The sequence below is a fragment of the Lactuca serriola genome, chromosome 8 (assembly GCF_051521515.1).
Source record: "Lactuca serriola cultivar US96UC23 chromosome 8, Lser_US96UC23_V15, whole genome shotgun sequence".
Lineage (NCBI taxonomy): Eukaryota > Viridiplantae > Streptophyta > Magnoliopsida > Asterales > Asteraceae > Lactuca > Lactuca serriola.
The window spans coordinates 141,385,487-141,406,786 of NC_136415.1; the positions used below are offsets into that span (position 1 = coordinate 141,385,487).

At 36.5% G+C, this 21,300-nt stretch overlaps 1 protein-coding gene across 1 annotated transcript; it reads left to right on the forward strand.

Annotated features, from left to right (window-relative positions):
- The first annotated feature begins 18,911 nt into the window (after positions 1-18,911).
- Positions 18,912-20,610, forward strand: LOC145069111 (cytochrome P450 94A2-like). Its single transcript, XM_079016080.1, has one exon. It carries the CDS (start codon positions 18,938-18,940, stop codon positions 20,447-20,449), a length of 1,512 nt encoding a protein of 503 aa, XP_078872206.1. The 5' UTR covers positions 18,912-18,937; the 3' UTR covers positions 20,450-20,610.
- The last annotated feature ends 690 nt before the right edge of the window (positions 20,611-21,300 follow it).

Sequence of the window (21,300 nt, forward strand, 5' to 3'; positions counted from 1 at the left end):
CTGGGGGTAACTTCCTCCTTGTTCATGTGGTATGTCATGCAGAATTGATCATAACATGAAGGTAAGGAGTGAAAAATGATGTCTATTACTAACTCCTCAGGGAAGTTTACATTTAGCTTCAGCAAACGGTCCACATACCTTTGCATTTTCTGCATGTGGCCCGTGATGGATTCACCATCCTTCATTTGGGTTGTTATCATGGAGGAGATGATTTCATATCTCTCTTGACGAGCACTCTGATGTTAGCGGTCCATCAAATCTTAGTGCATCTCAAAAGGATAGTAGTCCTGATAGGAATTTTGGAGCTCGACTGTCATAGTGTCCAACATGATGCATGCCACTTTGGTAGCAACTCTTTCATGGGCCTGATATTCAGCGATCTCCTCAGGAGTAGCAATCGGCTCGAGTTCTTTAAGCTCCTTGTCGAGGACATATTCTTTGTTCTCATACCGATTGACTATCCTGATGTTCCTGATCCAATCCATAAAGTTGGATCCATCAAAGATGACTCTCCCACAAAGGTTCATGAGAGAGAAGGAGTCGGTAGGGTTAGAGCCAGAAGCAACATTGTTGGTTGACATCTGAAAAGAAGAAAAACAAGTTTAGATTAGATATAAATATAGTCCTTAATAAAACAACCAAATGTAATATTAACGCTAGGACCCAATCACAATATATTATAACCTAGAAGAGGGATGCCGTAATATAAGCTATAACATATTTGAAAGGTAGGTGAATGACGATTCACCAATTTCCACCATGAAAAACGAAATATAAATTATTAGGTTTTAATTGGTTTTTTAGAAACTCCTTGATTCTTTTGAGATTCAATGAACTTTTCAATGGGATTTTTCAATCTCGATTGTGTCCTTCAGGTTTTGTGACTGGGATGCCGAGGATCACAAACCAAGGTGTGAAGTAACCATGCAAACTACTTGGTACCCTTAATGTTTTTCACTCAATCGATGTGCCGGTTAGCCACACACGCTTCACCAACCTATGAAAAACCTTAAGTCACCCTTTTCCTACCTTGTTAAGTCCAAGTTAGTGTGTCGGTTTACCACACACGCTCCACTAACGACTTAATCAAGATGCAAAGTGTAATTTCATGGGTTAGCACCTTATTCACATTTTCCTAAAGTAACTAAGATTAGGAATTTATAAAACATTTAGTTACTTTAGTATCATTATACTTTTAATGAGGATTTAAAGTCATTGTCCTACCCATTCAGCTAACGACCCTCCACCAGTCAAGGAAGCAGTGGGTGAGAGTGGACACCCATTAAGCTGCCATTTTATAGGCAACAACCTTATACCCCCCTTATAGACTGACTTCATGAATGAGGCCTACTAACGGTAAAACGACTTGATCTTATATATATATATAAATATGTATATATATATATATATATATATATATATATATATATATATATATAAACTTATAATATTATAGAGTATAAGGGTTGAATTTTAACTTTTAAAATTCTAGGGGTTGGAACTATAGTTTACTAGATGACTTTACATGTTCCAAAGCTTGAGGTCAAGTTTTTTAACTTTACAAAACTTTTCAATTCATAACTTATGAGTTATTGTTTATTAAAAATGAAGGCTCTTCATTTTTTGTAACTTATGTGTTCTTTTAATAGATTTATTACAAAGTGATTTTAGTTATCCATAACTTGAGGACAGGTTATGTACTCCGTTAAAACACATCATGATCATGAATTAACTACCAATTAATAACACATAATTCCTATGATCTTGCAAGAACTCATAAGAACATGAATATTCATATCAAAATTTCAAGAACATATGAACACATATAAACATGGAATTTTCATATTAGCCATTGTAAATGGATTAGAACAACCATTACTCCATCTAAAACAAGCTTTAAAACACCAAAAAAGTTTAGGGTAATGTTTCTAGTCCATTTCCAGCACCAAAAATAAAAAATCTGCACTCTGCCTGGCCAACTCGTCGAGTGCAAGAACTGACTCGCCGAGTTGGTTGAAGATACGCTTGGACTCGTCGAGTCCCCCCATGGACTCGGCGAGTCCCCTGTGCAGACAGCAATAATTTCAACTTTTTCAGCTATTTTGCATCAAGTATTAAACAAACAAGCCTAGGCTCTGATACCACTGTAGGTTTTAGAGCATTCTAACACTCCTAAGGTGTTCATGCAACCCTAGAAACCTTGGATATATGTTTGACTAAGATACATGCAAAATTGATTTTCCAAGGTTCATAATCCTATCTATCATACACGAGGAACTATTTAAACATAAAGTAATCTAGAAAAACATACCTTGTAGTAGTTTGGATTCCTTGAAAACCTTGTGAGCCTAGCACCTCAAGTGTAATGCCTCAAATGTCTCACACAATACCAAATGCTATTTGAATGACTTGAGAGAAATGTAGAACACTTAGAAATCGGCTAGCCCTCACTTGTATTACTTAGTAGTCGATTTTGGTGAGCTTTATGTTACTTATATAGTGTGTTACAATTAGGGTTACACCATGTAAACCCTAATGTGACATGACTCTTCATCTCCATGATCCATGGGTTTACACCTCCATGGAGCATCCTATGGGTCTTAGCCCAACTTGATAATCCATGGAGCATTTAGCCCACTATACAAGATGGATGATTTACACAATCAACCCTCATATTTAATTAGTCACCTTTTTGATCACTTAATTAATTCTAAATTAATTCTTGATTAATACCAGTTAAATAATATTATTAATATATTAGGACTTATAATATATTAATAAACCATAAGTGTTATTTCTCTCATTTTAGTCTATCCAAATGCATGATGCCATGCAACCCAAATGGACCATACCAAATCGGGTCAAGTAAATACCAGAAATAGTTATAGTCTTATACACCTTATCCAACAGCAGCACCGTAAGGGTTCGGAGTGGACAAGGGAGCCTGAGGTACAGATGATGTAGCACTACCCGGAGTTATTTCTAAACGCAACAGACTTCGAGGCCGAAGTCTAAGACAAGTGGGGTAGAATTGTAACGTCTGGTTCCCTGGTACACATTTAATTTAATTATTTATTTATTTTAAAAAAAGGACTCGACGAGTTGGTGGCCAGGGTGAAACCCTAATTTCAAGGTTTTGCACCCTATTTAAGCATCCTAATCCCCACCCTTTGGCCTCATTTACAGCCTCCTTATCCTAAGCCATAATCCACGAAACCCTAGAGCATTTTAGGAGTGTGTGATCCATCTTTGAGTGTTTTATGTGTTCTTCAAGCCTAGAAGAAGAAGAAGGAGCTTGAAAGTTGAAGGAGAAGGTTATAGATCCAGGGATTTCGTTCCTTTCTCATCACTTTCTGGTAATCAAGCTCTTAACTTGCCTTATAGTTCCTTAGATCTCGTTGTGGTCACTTTTATGGGTTTTTTGTCCAAGTAGCATGACTTATGAGTCATGGATGTCCCAAGTTGATTATACTTTCAGATCTGGAGTCATTAAGGGTTGTAAAGGCATAAAGGTACAAATTTTATGCCAATTGAGTCTCATGCAAACACTAAGGGTATTTCTATGGCTTTAGCCCCAAAGGGGAAATGCATGGCAGCAAGCTCGTGACTTTACGTGATTAACTGGTATGTAGGCCCTAGATCTAGGTTTTCATGCTTTGGTTTGGAATACTAAGGTTTGTTTGGACAAGATCTATGTCCTAAAGGAATTAGGTTTTTAGCTAAACCCTTCAAAAAGGGCTATCAACGAGTAAAGTTGGAAACTTTACCCTTAGAAAGGTCATTTCCAGTGAACAAGCGAAGTATGGGCTTTAGATCTGGAGAGCAAAGGCTTAATCTGTTAAGATGGCCAAACAGACAGAAGGACTCGCCGATTCCATGAGGGAACTCGATGATTCAGGTCATGTTGTCCCGTCCCAGTTTGTGGTAGAACTTGACGAGTCTGTAGAGGGACTCGACGAGTTGATTCGCCAAGTCGCGACTATGAGCAGCTCAATAGGACTCGGCGAGTTGAGTCGCGATTCCAGGATTTCTAAGTTATAGAACTCGACGAGTTGAAAGGTTGACTCGGTGAGTTGGTCAACCCAGAATGTTGAATTTGACCATAGCATTGACTTTAACCAGGGGTAAAATGGTCATTTTACCCTTAGATGGATTTTCAGTTTTCTGACTAAGTATTTTTGTATAGAGTTAGCCGGGGGGTCGTGGGAGCAGCCAACAAAGATTCCTCACGCACGAGTTCAACATCCAGTTTGAGAGTTGAGTTTTTCCTCCAGTATGTCACACCCCAAAACCAAGAATGGCGGAAATGTTCAGGGGTGGAGGACGTCATGTGAAGTATCATAACAGTGTAAAGTAGTAAACAAGCAACAACATCATCCATTGCATTAAAAGTAAAGTTTTTAATACATGAGTGTTCTTTGATTGTAATAAGACACCAAAATATGTAATCAAAATAAAATACGAGTCTTGTCTGTGCTCCATCTTCTCAAAACCTGGTCATCGCACCTGTCTACTGGTGACCTGAGAATACAAGTTATTTTGAAAGAGTAAATCAGCATAAAGCTGGTGAATTTATAAGTATTTAAGTGTCATTAGTCTGTTTTGGAAATCTGTTATGAATGCCATGTAAACTTTTGATTGAAACATTTGATATAAGTGTGAAAACCCTAGAAAATCCTATATTTCCTACTGGTATAAAAGTAGTCTTCTACCAAGATCCGAATGTTTTGAAACTAGTCTTCTACCAAGACTTGAATGTTTTGCTGTAACAAAGATGGTTTTTCCCCTGTATGACTACTATTAACAATATATAGTCTACCTCATCGTTTATGTGCACGTATCACAAAATAAAAGTAATAGGGAAAATATAGCCATATATAAGTATTATCCTTTTGTATTAGGATAAACACGACATCGCGACTGCCGAAAAGTATTAACCTTGAACCTCCGTAGATGTTCATTTTCCTCTGTAGCTAACAGTAGGTCGTAGGAATGGTTAGTCCCGTAAAGGTACCCCTAGTATAAGTATTAACCATAGGCATCCGTAGATGTTCATTACCTCTGTTGCTAACAGGTGGGTGCCAGAATGGTTAGTCCCGTATAGTATCATTTTGTACCAGGATACACAAAACTAATATAAACATAAAGTATGTAATAGTATATCATCGTATAGTATCTAGGTACAAGTATTCATGTAAGTGTATCCATGTAAGAGGATCCATGTAAGTGTATCTCTTCGTATAGCATTTAGTATAGACTCATGAATGAACTGACTCTGGTGTGATTCCTTGTAATAGGAATATTGTTTTGTATCCCCTAAACCATCCCTATAATAGTTTACTGGAATGCATTTGTGGTCCAAGAAGTTTTATACACCCTTGCTACTCAAGAGTGTGGGAACTGAATGAAGAATGAAAGCTGTCGTATCAATACATATATATGTGAACATATGTGTATAGATATAGATTTGACCAAGGGCATGAAAGAGGTTTTGTAAAACATTTATGAGTTTTGAACAATAAATAACAATGACTTGATGTCATTTTATAAAACATTTCAAAAGTAATTCATTTGATAACAAAATATTTTAAGACAGAAAACCATTTCATGTATCACATTTTGAAGTATGTGAAATCAGTTGGATGAAAACACAGTTATGAATCACATATGATTGATTCTATAGCATGTTGTTTTCTACTTGTATCCCCCCCCCCCCCATTAAAGCATTTAAAATCATTTAAAACATTGATTAAGGGGTATCAACTCACCTGTAGATGGTGGTTTGGATGAACTGAACGATGTAGGATTGCTAAGTGTCAAGTGAAGACTTGTACACACTCAGAGATCCTAGTTAACATATAATCACACATATATGTATCCAATTAGTCTTTAAACTACTAATTGACAATGTTAAGACATCCTAGGACATGCTAAACACCTTATATAAGTGTTATAAGTCCTAAGGATTGCATCTAAGTTGTTGTAGGACAAAGCTATTGGGTTTAGGGTTCCAAAGGACCCCTTTCTTGAGTTTACTCCCCAAGAATCATAGCCTAATGAGTTTACGGTTGTAAACCCTTGAGTTTATGGCCGTAATCTCCTAAGCTTTTGATCATTTGATGGTTTGAAGCCTTACATGTCCCTTAGAAGTATTTCTACTTGATGGTTTAGTCCTTGGAAGAGATTAGGGCACCATTTCCCTCCTTTAAGGAGTTCACGGCCCTAAGACCAATTCCCTTAGGGTTTGCGGTTGTAATCTCTTATGGACATGGTATTTTGTGCTTTCAAGTCCTATACACATTAAGGTATGAGTCTAGGCTAGTTTCACAAGGAAAGGAAGGGACTAGGGCACACTTTTGGCCCTTAAAGAAGGGTTTACGGTCCAAGGTGTTCTTGGGCCGTAAACTCTTTGATCTTGGTGTTTCCTCGTGATTTCTTGATGTTTAGACACATAACAAGCCCTATTATACTCTAAGATAGAAGCACTTACGATTTGGGATGAAAGGCTGAAGATCCTTGAGAGAGAATCGGGTTTTTCTCTAGTTGGAAATGGAACAAATGAATAAATATGGCTAAGGGCCATATATATACCCCTAGGGGTTTTCGACCGCAAAATCCATGTTTGGGTCATAAATTCCAATTTCTTGGAGTATGTAATGTTATTGTTGCACAATAACCCTAGGGCATCCCCTCTCCTGGCATCTCCTAAAGTGTTAATCATAAAATACTCAAACTTATCCCAAATAGTCTGAAAATTAACAGTAACTGTTCTGACTTCTATTGACTTGATATGTTGTACAGAATGGAAATTTCGGGTTGTCACACAGTAGGACCGGGTCGAAGGCACCAATGTTGGCCCTTTCATATATGTTCGCGTATGCCGGATTTAGGTCCGATGTCGGGGATAGCCCGATGCATCTTATACGTTCCGGACTTCGGTCCGATGCTGGGGAAAGCCCGCAGAATGCTGTATGCTTGATGTCTTCATGATTCTTGCATGTATTTGTTTCTATGTTCCAGACTTCGGTCCGATGTCGGGGCAAGCCTGATGAAGATTTAGTTTATATGTCATGTGTTATGTGTTGCGGACTTCGGTCTAATGTCGGGGCAAGCCCGAGGAAGCTTTATATGTTTATATGTATATGTTTATCTGTTATGTGCTTGTTGCTATGATATATGTATACCGGACTTCGGTCCGATGTCGGGCAGGGCCTGAGGCAGTGGTCAAGGCCCAGTATATGATGTTATGTGTTTATTGTATGGTATGTGGTAGTTTGGGGGAGCTCACTAAGATTTGTGCTTACAGTTTTCAGTTTTGGTTTCAGGTGCTTCTACTAACTAAGGGAAGGGCTTGGGATGATCGCATGACACACACCACAGTTTATAGTCTGGGATATTTTACTCTGATATTTAAGATGACACTTTGATATTTTGACATTTGATGTGATGTTTTTGGAGATATATGTTTTATGTTGTTACTTGATGATGATATTTATGGTTTTAATAATGAATTAAAAACGAAATTTTCAGACCGTATTTTTGGGACGTTTCAAAAACTCTGATGATTCTTTACAAATCCTATTAGGTTCTCCAGGTGGTGGTGGTGATGATGATGATGATGATGATGATGATGATGATGATGAAAGTGATGAAGAATATGTGTATGTTAAGAATGGAGTAGTGAAACTTCAAGCTCTAAGGAAATATCCTGCTAAAGTGCTTATAGAGGAAGAGCAAAGAATCTGGTCATCAGTATCTTGGCCATCTTCCTTAGCTGATGTTCTTCACAGAATCATAAAAGAGGTTAAGGAAAAAACCAAATTAACGACTGCCACCTTCCGAGCCACTCCATCAATGCTACCTCCAACTCCCTCTCCCAAGATTGCTCCTATAGATGAAGAATCTCCACTCCGTATTGATTTGCCTCTCTCTCCCTACAACAAGTACTACATAAAGTTCGCTCATCTCCATCTGGAAGATGATCCTCAAATGATCATCTGGACTGAACGTGAAAGATTGAAGACCTTTTTGTGACAACCTTCAATTCAAGTCAAAGTCAAAGTCAAATTCAACAAGTCAAACCTGTCAACATAACTAGTACTTCTATTGTCACACCCCCAGACCAGACGACAGAAACGTTCGGAGGCGGGTGACTTCATTGTGCAATATCATAACAATTGAATATACATGAAACCGAGCAACCCAAACATCATACATTGAGATAACAAACTTACATTGTTTACATATTGTATTTGTTCTTCGAGTTACACAAAAGATACATAAGTAGAAAACTTCAACTACAACTCGAATACAAGTCGTTTTGAAAAGCGTCAACTAAAAAGTTGGTGAGTTCATAAGCATTTTTATATAAAATCGTTTACACTTGATTAGAATCGTTCTCATTGTACTTTCAGAAAATCAGATATTTTCTATGAAATCGTTTGGAGTCTTGCCTTGAAAATCATAGATATATGTGTGTATGTCATTACTTTTGTTCATCCTTATAAGGAGTGATCTTTGAAAAGTATTGTAATTTGTGAAAGCGAGTTGTGTCCGAGATTAGTTCTTTTGAACAGTAATAATCAACCGCTTTAAGAAAAATCCTTTACTTGCAAAAGGGAAATATGGTTGAAAATCTTGTTCCTCTTATCGAGTAAAATTGAGTGTGCGTTCTAGTTTATCGTAATCGAAATCGTAGAAAAATCATTCTTTCCAGAAAATCCTATATTTTCTGCTATAAAATATTCGTAAGTTCTGGTTTATCGTTATCGAAATCGTAGAAAATCGTTTTCTCCAGAAACTCTTATATATTATGCTATAAAATATTCGTAAGTTCTAGTTTATCGTTATCAAAATCGTAGAAAATCGTTTTCCATAGAGTCCTATGCTTTTTAATTTGTAAAATAGCAGTATTACGACTCTATATTTGTTAGGAGAAAGAATCAACATGGCAATTGTGGACGTTCTACACGGTGAAAATAAAGGACAATCAACACAACAAATGCGGACCATCACCTATCACGTATAGCACTAGCCCTGTCGAAAATACCTGATACCCGAATTACCCGCCCGATTTTTTCGGGTATCGTGTAAATCGGGTCGGGTAAAGGGTACATTGTTTGGGTTTCGAGTATACCCGAATTACCCGAATTATTTTAAAAATTCATTTTATTTTTTTAGAGCTTGTACTACATAACAGGTTTTTGATCACGCTTAAACTAAATATCATTATTGTAAAACATGAATCTATTTATTATGACAATATGACACTAACAATATTAAAAGTAATTGTTTATATATCATCATGTTCTTTAAAACTTAACTTTTTCTAGATTATAGTTTTTATTGCAACTAACAAACTTATTATTTTGACGAAACTTTAGAACATGACAAAACTTATGGCTACAATTATCTTAAATATTTTAAACTTGTAAATTAAGATCTCTAAGTATTTGTTTTTTTAACATCTTATTAGATTAGATTAAGTTGTTAAAAAATGCTTATGAACTCACCAACTTTTTAGTTGACGCTTTTTAGTTGACGCTTTTCAAAACAATATTAAAAGTAATTGTTTATATATCATCATGTTCTTTAAAACTTAACTTTTTCTAGATTATAGTTTTTATTGCAACTAACAAACTTATTATTTTGACGAAACTTTAGAACATGACAAAACTTATGGCTACAATTATCTTAAATATTTTAAACTTGTAAATTAAGATCTCTAAGTATTTGTTTTTTTTAACATCTTATTAGATTAGATTAAGTTGTTAAAAAATTACTTGATATCTCATGTATTATTGACTAAAAAATCTCAATGTTCAAAGCTTGAGTAGGGTAACGGGTAATACCCGAATTACCCGAATTTAGTTTGGGTAGGGTAACGGGTATTTTTTCTAACATGAAAAACCCAAATTACCCGACCCAAATTACCCGAAACCCGAAAAAATTACTCGATCAACACCCCTATATAGGACAGTCAACACAACGTGCCAAAATTTATTTATGAGGTTTTCCTTACATAAATTTCTAGTTAATATAACATATTCTAGTGAGTCGTTATAACCATACTAATCTGATGGGGTGCCTGTTTTAGCGTTTCTCAAGCGCACTCGGTTTGGAAAAGACATTTGTAACCCTAGACTGGCATGTCTACCTGTAGCAATAGCGAAGGTGCGAGGTTTCAACCCCGTATAGATCTATACCTAAATTGCCGCTCTCCCTCCAGGAGACTCTGACTATAACTCCTTACAGGACTTAGACGTACACTAATATTTTCATATTTAGGTACTTTTGAGATTTGTCTGACTAGAATATTAACAAACTTTTGAGCAATCGTTAGATATCCATTATTTGTTAGATAAATAATGAAATCCGTACTCTTTGAATAGAAATATCGTTCTCGTTCCATATCATTGATTGTGCTCGTTAACTGGGTGCTCGTGTTCGTTCCTTTTCGTTTATTGAAAAATGAGTCATTTTAGTCAAGAGAAAAAGTGTCAAGTTATAATTTATATAAATTTATAACTGCCGGTTATGAGACGCATTTTCTGTTTTATGACATATAGAACATTACTTATGTTCTTGGAGGTTTTATGACAACAGCTTCTGACATGCAAATATTTTTGTCATAAAGGCTTTATTTGATATTTTCTTGATGCAAACTTTTATATCGAATATTTATAAAATACCCCATGATAGTTTGCAAATAGTCACAAGTTTCGTTTTTCGAAAATTAGTAGAAATGGTGCACTTATCAAGATCCATTTTTATAACTTATATCTCTAGACATGAAAGCATGGATAAAGGAGTTAAGTTGGACACACCCAATAGTTGGGAGGCTCTTTTGTACACAAAGTATACTCTGTTCTTTATGAAATTGAGAAAACCTACGTTCATGAGTATATTACTAAAATATTAATTTAATAATATTTCACACACACATACAAACATACGTATACATGCAATTATTCAAGTATTTAGGCAAGATTTGACTTGTACTCTCCCCCAAAAACATTAAAACATTGAAAAATGTGGGGTATGAAGCTCACCTTGAGTTGGTTGAGGAGTTGTTTGGAGTGATGGAGTGGAGATTTCAAGCCTAAACTTTGGATGAGATGAGGAACTTCCCTGGGAGGGATGCTTTCCTAAGGATGATCATCACATATTATTATGAATCAAATAATATGGAATCATCTTGAAATATAATAAAATATTAGGTGAGTGGAGGAATTTACCTTACAACTCCAGGGAGAAATTGAGAATATTTTCCCTTCCAGTAAGATCATTGTTCTTGCCTTGAAGATGAATTTTGAGGGAAAAAGTGAGAGAGAATGTGGAGTCTAAACTCCTTTACTATCGTTGCTTTAGAGTATAAGAGAAGGGAGGAAATCTTTGGTGCATGGGAATCTGATGGTCCATGCATGGATATTTTGTGGGTAAAGCATGGGATACTATGATTTGCATGGGAAATGAGGATTTCATCAAATCACAAAGTCAACTTCCTTGTCCTTTTCTTGATTTAGGATAAAGTTTTCCTAAATCCCAAACATTTATTTTTTTGTGTAAATATGCTTAAAATAATTAATTTTAGCATAAAATAGGGGTTTAGGATAGGAAAAATACGAGTTTGGGGTGATTTCCGACGTCAAAATGCCTTAAAATGGTGAAAAAGTCCGAAAATAACCAAAATCCGGAGTGAGGGTTGGTTCCTGCGAGGTCCAAAGGGTTTAGGGGAAGTTCCAGAGCCATTCAGCAAGATCCGGAGTCCAGACCTAGGATGCAAGGTGGTATCTTCCGAAGCAAGCCTTAAGCAAGACTATCCGGAGCTACCTTCCGGAGCAGAACCGAAGGGTCCGAATAGGGGGGTTCCAAAGATGTAGCTTCTCTTGGCTCCTTCGGAGGCATTCCGGACTAAGAAGGTTTAGGACTAAGAGGGTTCAGGACCAATAGGGTTCCGGACCAAGAGGTTCCTTTTGAGGTTTCCTCTTCCGGTTTTGAGCTGTTTTCGACTAAGGAAGGTACTTAGGGAGATTTGAGATACGTGGAGAGATTCGGGAGAGATTTCACATACTTGGAGAGATTTGGAAGAGATTCACTATACTTGGAGAGATTTCGCATACTTAGAGAGATTTGGGAGAGATTCACTATTCTTGGAGAGATTTGGGAGAGATTCATTATTCTTGGAGAGATTTGGGAGAGATTCACTATACTTTGAGAGATTTGGGAGAGATTCACTATACTTGGAGAGATTTTGCATATTTAGAGAGATTTGAGAGAGATTCACTATTCTTGGAGAGATTTGGGAGAGATTCACTATACTTGGAGAGATTTCACATACTTAGAGAGATTTGGGAGAGATTTCACATACTTGGAGAGATTTGGGAGAGATTCACTATACTTGAAGAGATTTGGGAGAGATTCACTATACTTGGAGAGATTTGGGATAGATTCACTATACTTAGAGAGATTTGCATTATAACACTATATGGCTCCTTAGGAACTCATATTGAACACTTAGGTGTGTTAGCATAAGTCTCACAATAGTCCTTGCTTACTTGAGGATGAAATTTCCTAGCCAAAAAGGCTAGTTGTGACATCTATGTTAAAAGTTAATCTATGAAAATGTGCATTTGTATGTCAAGAATTCAAGTGTCTAAGAGCTTTTATGTGTTTAGCAAGGTAAAACCCTAAGAAGGGAGTTAAATGCATCAAAACACGACTATGGACCCTTTTTGGGACTGAAATCAATCATAAACAAAGCATAACGGGTTCACAAACCTTGCATTGCAAGTCTATACACCAATATTGACTAAAATCAAATCTCTCTCAAATCTCTCCCAAATCTCTCTCAACTTTTTATAGTCATCCGGGTCATCCCGGCCCTTAACTTGGCCATAAATCACTCAAAATGGGAAGTTTACTTGAAAAACAGCCCTATAGGACCGAAACCCTAATGGAACCGAGCCTCTTGGAAGCGAAACCCTAAGAAGCGAAACCCTAAGAGCCAAGGCCGAAGCTTCCTTATGACCGAACTGCATAAAACCGAAGGTCCCTTCAGAACCGAACTTAGCCTCGGACCGAACCTCCCTGAGGACCAAAACCAGTCTCAGACCGAACCTTCCCTCTCGGTTCTTAAGGACCGAACCTCACAGCTTCGCCCCTAATTCCCGGTTTTCGACTACTTTTGCCTCTTAAGCCCGTTTTTGATGATTTTGACAGGGATTTTTCATCAAATTCATATTTTTAGTAATTTAGACTCCCTAAACTCATATTTTATTCATATCTCAATGATTTATTAATTATAAATCATTATTTTCCATTAAAGAACATAGCTTAAGATATTTTATGCTACAAGTGGGTCAAGTGTGTCCACTTGCACCTATGTGTCACTTTCTTATTGGTCCAACCTTATCTACATCACACACATCAATGTAAACATCCCTTCACCCTATCCACTTGCTCAAGCAATCCTTCATATAAAGAAATATCTGGGGATTTCCTTGATCATTTTCTTCACCATCAAACACTTACACACTTCTTAACCATCAAGAGAGCCTCTTTTTCTCTCAACTTCCAGCCACACTTTTGAAGTGTTCTTGAGTTATTTATTCACTTATTGGTAAGTATTTCCTTCTAACTCAAGTGTTATTAAATTCTTTCATAACACTCTTGAATCATCTACACACATATTAACACGAAATGTTCGTAGGATCATCCAAAAACTTCATGTGTTCATCAAGTGTTCTTGACTTGAAACTCATCATCTTCAACCTTCCATCCTTCAAGAAATCACATAAAGTGAGTTCATACCCCTATATTTTCTGGTTTTCTTTAGTTTTCAGGGGGGAATACAAGTTAAAACACCAAAACATATTTAAAACTTAACTTGACAGCTTACAACAGAAAATTTGTGACCTGTTCACGAACTGTTTTACCCAACTTAAACTTAATATTTTTCAAAACTGTTTAACATTCATATAGGTCAGATTTATAACTTTAAAATGACTACTTTCACATCTCCATACAATTTTTCTACAATTTATAGTGATTTTTACAAAACTGCCGGTCACTGCAACAATGAATTCGGACTAGTCTGTGAAAATGAACGTTTTCACACTGGTTTGAGACCACCAAAAATTATAAGAAAATTTATGAACACAGCATACTCTTTTCCAAACTCACAGAGTTTACGGATACAGTTTTCGACTTACGATGATTTTTCTATAAATATTCTAAAACAGGGACAATAGAGAGTAAAACTGTCAAAAACAAGCTTAAGAGTTACTCACACTTTGTAACATGTCGAGCAAAGTACGTAATACTAGGGTCAAGTATACTTAGTATTTTTATCCCATTTTATTTCTCTAAGGAATAAAAATCATATTTATAAAGGTTTACATCATTACAAAACATTCATGTTAAACTATAATAGGTATAGATTGTTAGTCACATTCACCTACACAAAAAGGAAAACACATACTTTTACAAATAAAAAGGGATTTTGGTTGCTTAATAGGTAAACTTGTTAATGAATAAATTTGGATCTGATAAACCCGCACCTAAGCTGCTTACAATAGCTAGACCGGCAGGTCTGTGGTGACAAATGTCATAACATTCCGACGCCTGAAGAACGTCGAGTACGAGGTCTTCGAGTTTTTAGCATGGTTATAACAACTCACATGGGGTATTAACAAAACATAAAGTTTACGGAGACTTAAGAACCACACACACACACCGAAAAGGAGTTTTATGCACATATAAAACTACGTATACTATTTTAAGTTTGGGAATTTACTTACAAAAATGGAGTCTTAATACATTAAAGGCTACAAGCCATATTTTTGAAAACACAGAATCCACCAGGTTAAACGTCATCATTGGCAAAGTGAGTACATCTTCAAACTAGTTTTCTTAATAGCAAAACTACACATTTGTAAACTAAGTATCTTATTTGTACTTACATATTTTGGCCTTGGTTCAATTAAGGCTATAACACACTTTACGGAAAATATAGGATTTTCTGGAAACATTAGAGACTTAATAACCACACAAAAAGGGGTTTTATGCACATATAAAACTACATATGCTATTTTAAGTATGGAGATTTACTTACGAAAATAGTGTCTTGGTAAATACGTAGTGGATCCGTTCGATCTAAAAACTTTACTAACATGTACACACCAAGAAATCGCACCAGGAACATATTTTATTTACTATCCTTTCGAATTTTGAAATGTTCTTTAAAAACATGAGAAACACAAATATATTTTGGTCTTAAGACTCAAAGGCAACATTCCATTTTTCCAAAGAACAAAAGGACGTACCCATTTTATAACAAAAATGTTTATGAACTCACCAGCTTTAATGTTGATACTCTTTCAAACTACTTGTATTCTCAGGAAATTAGTAAGTCAAGTATGCATACAGGTTTCGAGAAGACGGAGCATCATAGTACCAAGTCTTAGTTTTGTTGTTTACTTACTATTGTACAATTGTTGTGATACTGTGCATGACGTCCTCCACCCCTGAACGTTTTCGTCGTTCCGGTTTGGGGTGTGACACTTTTATTCCAAGAACGCACTTCCTCAAAAAGAAGTCTGGTCTCGGAAAAGGATCACCAAAATTTCCTGATTCAGAAGGAAGATCTTGACCAAGTTCAAACTTAATTGTGTGTTATTCGAGCACCACATCTTTCGGAACAAACCAACTTAAAGCACCATCACTGATGCAGATTTTCCCGCAATCAACCCAAATGACATCCTGACCATTGTTGTACACTTTCGAAGTCATCAAGATGACAGTCTCAGCATGGGAGCTTACCACACTGCTTTGAGCTTCTTTAAAAACTATGTTGCTAAATTATGCTGAGTTATCGGCTGAAGGGCTAATTGATGAGTCGGTACTAGGGTTTGTCTACAAGCAAAAGAAGACAAACAAGATGGACTTCTTCTGAGTCCTTGACAAACATCTAATTGCAATCAAACCTCTTCGGAAATTCATCAGTCGTGCTTTCAAGTCCGATGCACCTGAACATGTCAAGGAAAAATTTGTGAGTCAATTGTAATGGTACATTAAAGTTAGAGATTGGATGTACAGAGCATACGTTTTCATCAAGGAAGAAGCAAACTAAGATGACATGATTGCTAAGTTCACTTAGGGAAGATTGTTAGAACCTGAAAGTGAACCTCTAGCAATCACACAAAGAAGATCCGAAGTCAGTCTCATGCCTGAAATGGAATATGGTCCCGAGTCAGTCAATGGTCAATAGTAAAGATTGTGTCCAGAGTAGAAAGTATGTTCAAAGAGAAGATGTTCCGAAGTGAAGAATAAGTCTGAATCAGTCTATTTGTCTATGGATTAATTATTCTTGTCTTTCATGTGATGTAACGTCACTTAGGACTTAGTCTTTTTGTTTATTTGGACAAACAGATTGTCAGAAGTAGTGACATTGTCCGATCCTTTGTATGTTTTCCAGTTTGTAATATGTTCCTCCTTTTTTTCTATATAACGAGTGTTTAATGTTAAGAAAAGATGACGGATCGTTACTCTAAAGATAGTTATATTTGAATGTACTGCACTTGCATCTTTCTCTCAAATCAAACTCTTTCAAACATTCTACTTCTTCATTTACTGTCTTTACTTTGATTATACTCATTACTCCATATTTAATACTTAAAGTACTTTGTTGATTCTCATTTTCAGTCTCGGCTGGTCCTACCAGACTTGACTGGAACTTATAATCAAAAGCAGACATTGATCTTAAGCATTAACTCAAGGTTTGAGTTTTTGAGCCTTGTCCCTGTGCAATCAGATCCTAGTTCTCACATATATTTGCTTGACTTGATATTTAAGGACTTTAACGTCTATTTCATTTGACAATGTGTTTTCTGAGTTGGTTCATCCATTTCTATTCAAATCTTTGTTCTTGCATAGAAAATACAAAGACAGTCACAAATTATTGACTAATCCAAGATCTTGGGTTTCTTAGAATTTTAGTGTAAGTTCAAGATATCGATAATAAAATAAATATGAAAATTTTACCCATACAATAAATTAGTATTTTCATCAAAATTATTTAAAAATGATCGATGGTTAAAAATAATTAAATTTCATAATATATTATTCAATAAATTAATGAAAATATGTAAAGAGAAAATTACAAGAATGATCCTTATGGTATGCAAACTACCAAGTTTGGTCCAAACAAGTTTGGACTTGCAAGGGTGGTCCAAAAGTTTTATTTTGTTGCGAGTTTGGTCCAAAGTGTTTTATACTTTTTTATAATGACGGATTTGCCCTTGGTATTTTCCTGTTTTCAATTATTTTTTATAGAAATCAAAAAAGGAAATACATCTCTCTCTCCCCCCCTTTCTCTCTCTTTCTCTCCGTTAAAATGCTTTTTTCTCTATATCTCTTAGTCATAATGTTTCTCCATACCATCTGATGATCCCAACAACCACTGACAAAGGTGACGACTGAGGAACTCCACCTTTGAACGTCAATGTCGACTGAGGAACTCCACCTCTATTTAGATTCTCACACCACCATCCTCTATCTCTTTTTTTACACATCACCTCTCAGATCTGTTTCAAACCCCTAGCGCCGCTACCTTTCTCATTGGTCTCTTTTCTGAACGTCAATAGCGATGAAGGGTTATGAAGTTAACGCTAGGGTTTGATTTCGGTGAAGAAAGACAACTATGGATCTAGAAACACAAAGAACAGAAGAGATGTGTTCATTAAAAGTCTAGAAAGATAATTCCAACGTCCGTAGAAGATGAATCGAGAATGGCAGAGTGCGATTCCGATGTCCTTCAGCGAGCAGGGCGGCGAAGGCTCTAGGGTTTTTGCAGATCATGAATAATTCGAACGGTTATGTGTGTATTCCTTTTCAGGTTCATCCGTGTGGTTTACAACTCCATATTCATGTCAATTTCTAGATTTTGTATATAAGAAGGTTAGAGTTTTACAAATCTGGTAATTGGTTCTTTTGATTTTACAAATCTTGTAATCAAGTGTTGTTGTGGGTTTACAAATCTGATTGTTATTCTTGCTTTAGAAATCTGATTGATCAGGTGTTCTAGATTGTTTTTGTGTCAGGTTTAATCTACATATGTTTAAGAATAACTGAGATTTGTTGTTGTATGTATGTGTTTGTATTGAAGTTGGTTAAAATCTTCCTCTGGTTCCCAGATCTTTATCTTAAGTTTGAGTTGTATATATGGAAAATTTTATATGAGTAAATCATATGTAGTTACCGGTGGTGGTGACCGGTGGTGCGATTTCGTTGACCGGTGGTGGACTGATGGTGGTGGTGTCGGCCTTGTGAAGTAAGCATTTTAAAAGAGAGAGAGAGAGAGAGAGAGAGAGAGAGAGAGAGAGAGAAGAAGAAGAAGAAGAAGAAGGGTGGAGTGATATATATATATATATATATATATATATATATATATATATATATATATATATATATATATATGTGTGTGTGTGTGTGTGTGTTTTGTAGTAAAAAAAAATTAAAAAAGATAAAAATACAAAGAGCAAATATGTTTGTAAATTTTTTTTAACAAATTTTAGACTTAACTCAAAGAAAATGAAACTTTTGAATCATTTTTAAGATTCCAAACTTACTAATTTAACATACCATTGAGACCGTTCCTAAAATTTTGTGTATACAAAAGATCAATAAATGAATAAGTATTTATTTTGTCAACTAAAAAATGATTTAGCGGTATCTTTCGGTCAAAGATACAAAGTACAAGTCGTATTAAAAAAATAAAAAAAATAATAATAAATAAACATAAAAATAAAGGTTGGTTTGAGAAATTGACCCAAACCGATATAAGGCAGAAAATTTTTACCCGACCCGGCCACCCTTTTGTTGGTCTAATAAATACCCTTTGATGTTCATTCATATCCTCCACTTATCCACCAGCACCATGATAGACCTTCACCTCTCAACATCCTTTCTCTTTTTACTTCTTCCTATCACGTTCTTCTTCTTCAAATCAATCTTCTCCGCTTTATTAATCAAATACCCGGGAAAATATACTCCGATATCTTACCCGTTGATCGGATCTTTGTTCCCTATACTGCAAAATAGCCACCGGTTGATCCAGTGGACGTCCGACATCGTCAACGACAGCCCTACTAAAACCTTCTTGCTCCACCGCCCTCTCGGCCGTGTCCGTGTCATCACCGCCAATCCCGCCGTCGTTCAACACATACTTAAAACCAGCTTCCACCTCTACCCGAAAGGCAAGGCGGCGAGAAACAACGGGTTCGATTTACTTGGCGATGGCATCTTCAACACCGATGGTGATGGGTGGAAGTTTCAGAGACAAGTTTCGAGTCACGAATTTAACACAAAGTCTCTGCGGAAATTCGTCGAGCATGTGGTGGACGTTGAGCTTAACGACCGTCTACTGCCGATACTCGCCACCTCAGCCGCGACAGGAACCACTGTCCTTAACTTCGAAGATATACTTCAGAGATTTGCGTTTGATAACATATGCAACATCGCATTCGGATATGATCCTGCTTACTTGATGCCGTCGATGCCGGAAGCCATATTCGCCACAGCGTTCGACGAAGCTGTTACGATCATTACCGGAAGACTCCGCTCGAATCTTCCATTGATATGGAAACTTAAACGACTTCTGAACATTGGGTCGGAGAAACGGCTTCGTATCGCCGTCGGCGTCGTTCGTGAATTCGCTAACAAAGTCACGAAAGAAAAAAAACTAGAACTGCAGCAAAAATCATCCCTTGATTCAGTTGATCTGCTTTCTCGGTTTCTGAACTCCGGTCATTCCGATGATAATTTCGTCGCTGACATAGTCATCAGCTTCATATTGGCTGGAAGAGACACAACCTCAGCGGCGTTGACGTGGTTCTTCTGGTTGCTTCACAAGCACCCTAGAGTCGAAAGCGAAATTCTCACGGAAATCAAAAACAAATCTGAATACCCCATTTATGACGAAATGAAAGAAATGGTTTACACCCACGCTTCCCTGTGCGAAAGCATGAGACTTTACCCGCCGGTACCCATGGACGGGAAGCAAGCGGCGGACGACGATATTTTGCCTGACGGCACTTTCATGAAGAAAGGTTGTCCAATAACGTATCACATCTACGCAATGGGGAGGTCAGAGGAGTTATGGGGTTCCGACTGGGCTGAGTTCCGGCCAGAGCGGTGGTTGGAGAAGGATATTTCAGGGCGGTGGATTTTTAAACCGAGGGATGCTTATGAGTATCCGGTGTTTCAGGCGGGACCGAGAGTTTGCTTGGGGAAAGAGATGGCGTTTTTGCAAATGAAGAGGGTGGTAGCGGGTGTTTTACGGCGGTTTAAGGTGGTCCCTGTGGCGGGGATCGAGCCGGTTTACGTATCTTACTTCACGGCGAAGATGAAAGGTGGTCTTCCGGTGAAGATAGAAGAGCGAAATGAGTAGAACTGTTATTTTGTTGTTATTGTTAATTGTGGGCCCACTAATCTTGGTTATATGTCGTATGCCGTCGTCTTGTGTCTGGACATTTGTGTTTGTAATTAAACTTGTAATTTTAATTAAATCTTTGTCACGTAAATGAAATGAAAACGATGCAATTGATATAATGCTACTAGACAACATATTAGATGAAACAAAGAAAGATTTATTAATTATGATCCAAACTCGTTTGACTTTGACTTGTTATATATACCCTTTGAGTTAAATAGGAGCATCTACAACAATGAACCATAGAATAAGAATACGTATGTATAAATATAAATATTATATAAATATATTATATAAATATAAATATTATATAAATATATTATATAAATATAAATATGCCGGTCCAGACGGTGCGCAATCCGGACGGTCGTCCATGGTCCATGTCTCTAAGGCCCCATATTCCTAAATATATGATATATAGTGAGAAAAAAATAAATTTATCTAAAAATGTTAGAAAAATAATTTTCTTTAAATTCGTTGTTTTTGTAATGTTGCGATCATATTTTTGTTTTTTAATATTAATAGTGAATTTTATAACAGTTTGTCTATTTTCAACTTTAGGGATCCATTTTTTCTTTTCGTCACGGGCGTATTATATCTTTGGACCGGCCCTATATATAAACGGTAGTGAATAGTCTCCTCTAACAATACTAAATCACTTGTGAAAGCTGCAACAACAAGATCACAAAGGCATACTAGAACCGAAGATGAAAGAATCGAAATTGATCGATATATTTCTCGAAACAAACGAAAAGGAAATTAAAGATGAAACATAAATCATTGATCAACTAAACCCTCTCGGGGAATTT

Bases quoted from the DNA above. Each gene is read 5' to 3' on its own strand.
- LOC145069111 (XM_079016080.1), top strand. From the start codon at position 18,938: ATGATAGACCTTCACCTCTCAACATCCTTTCTCTTTTTACTTCTTCCT.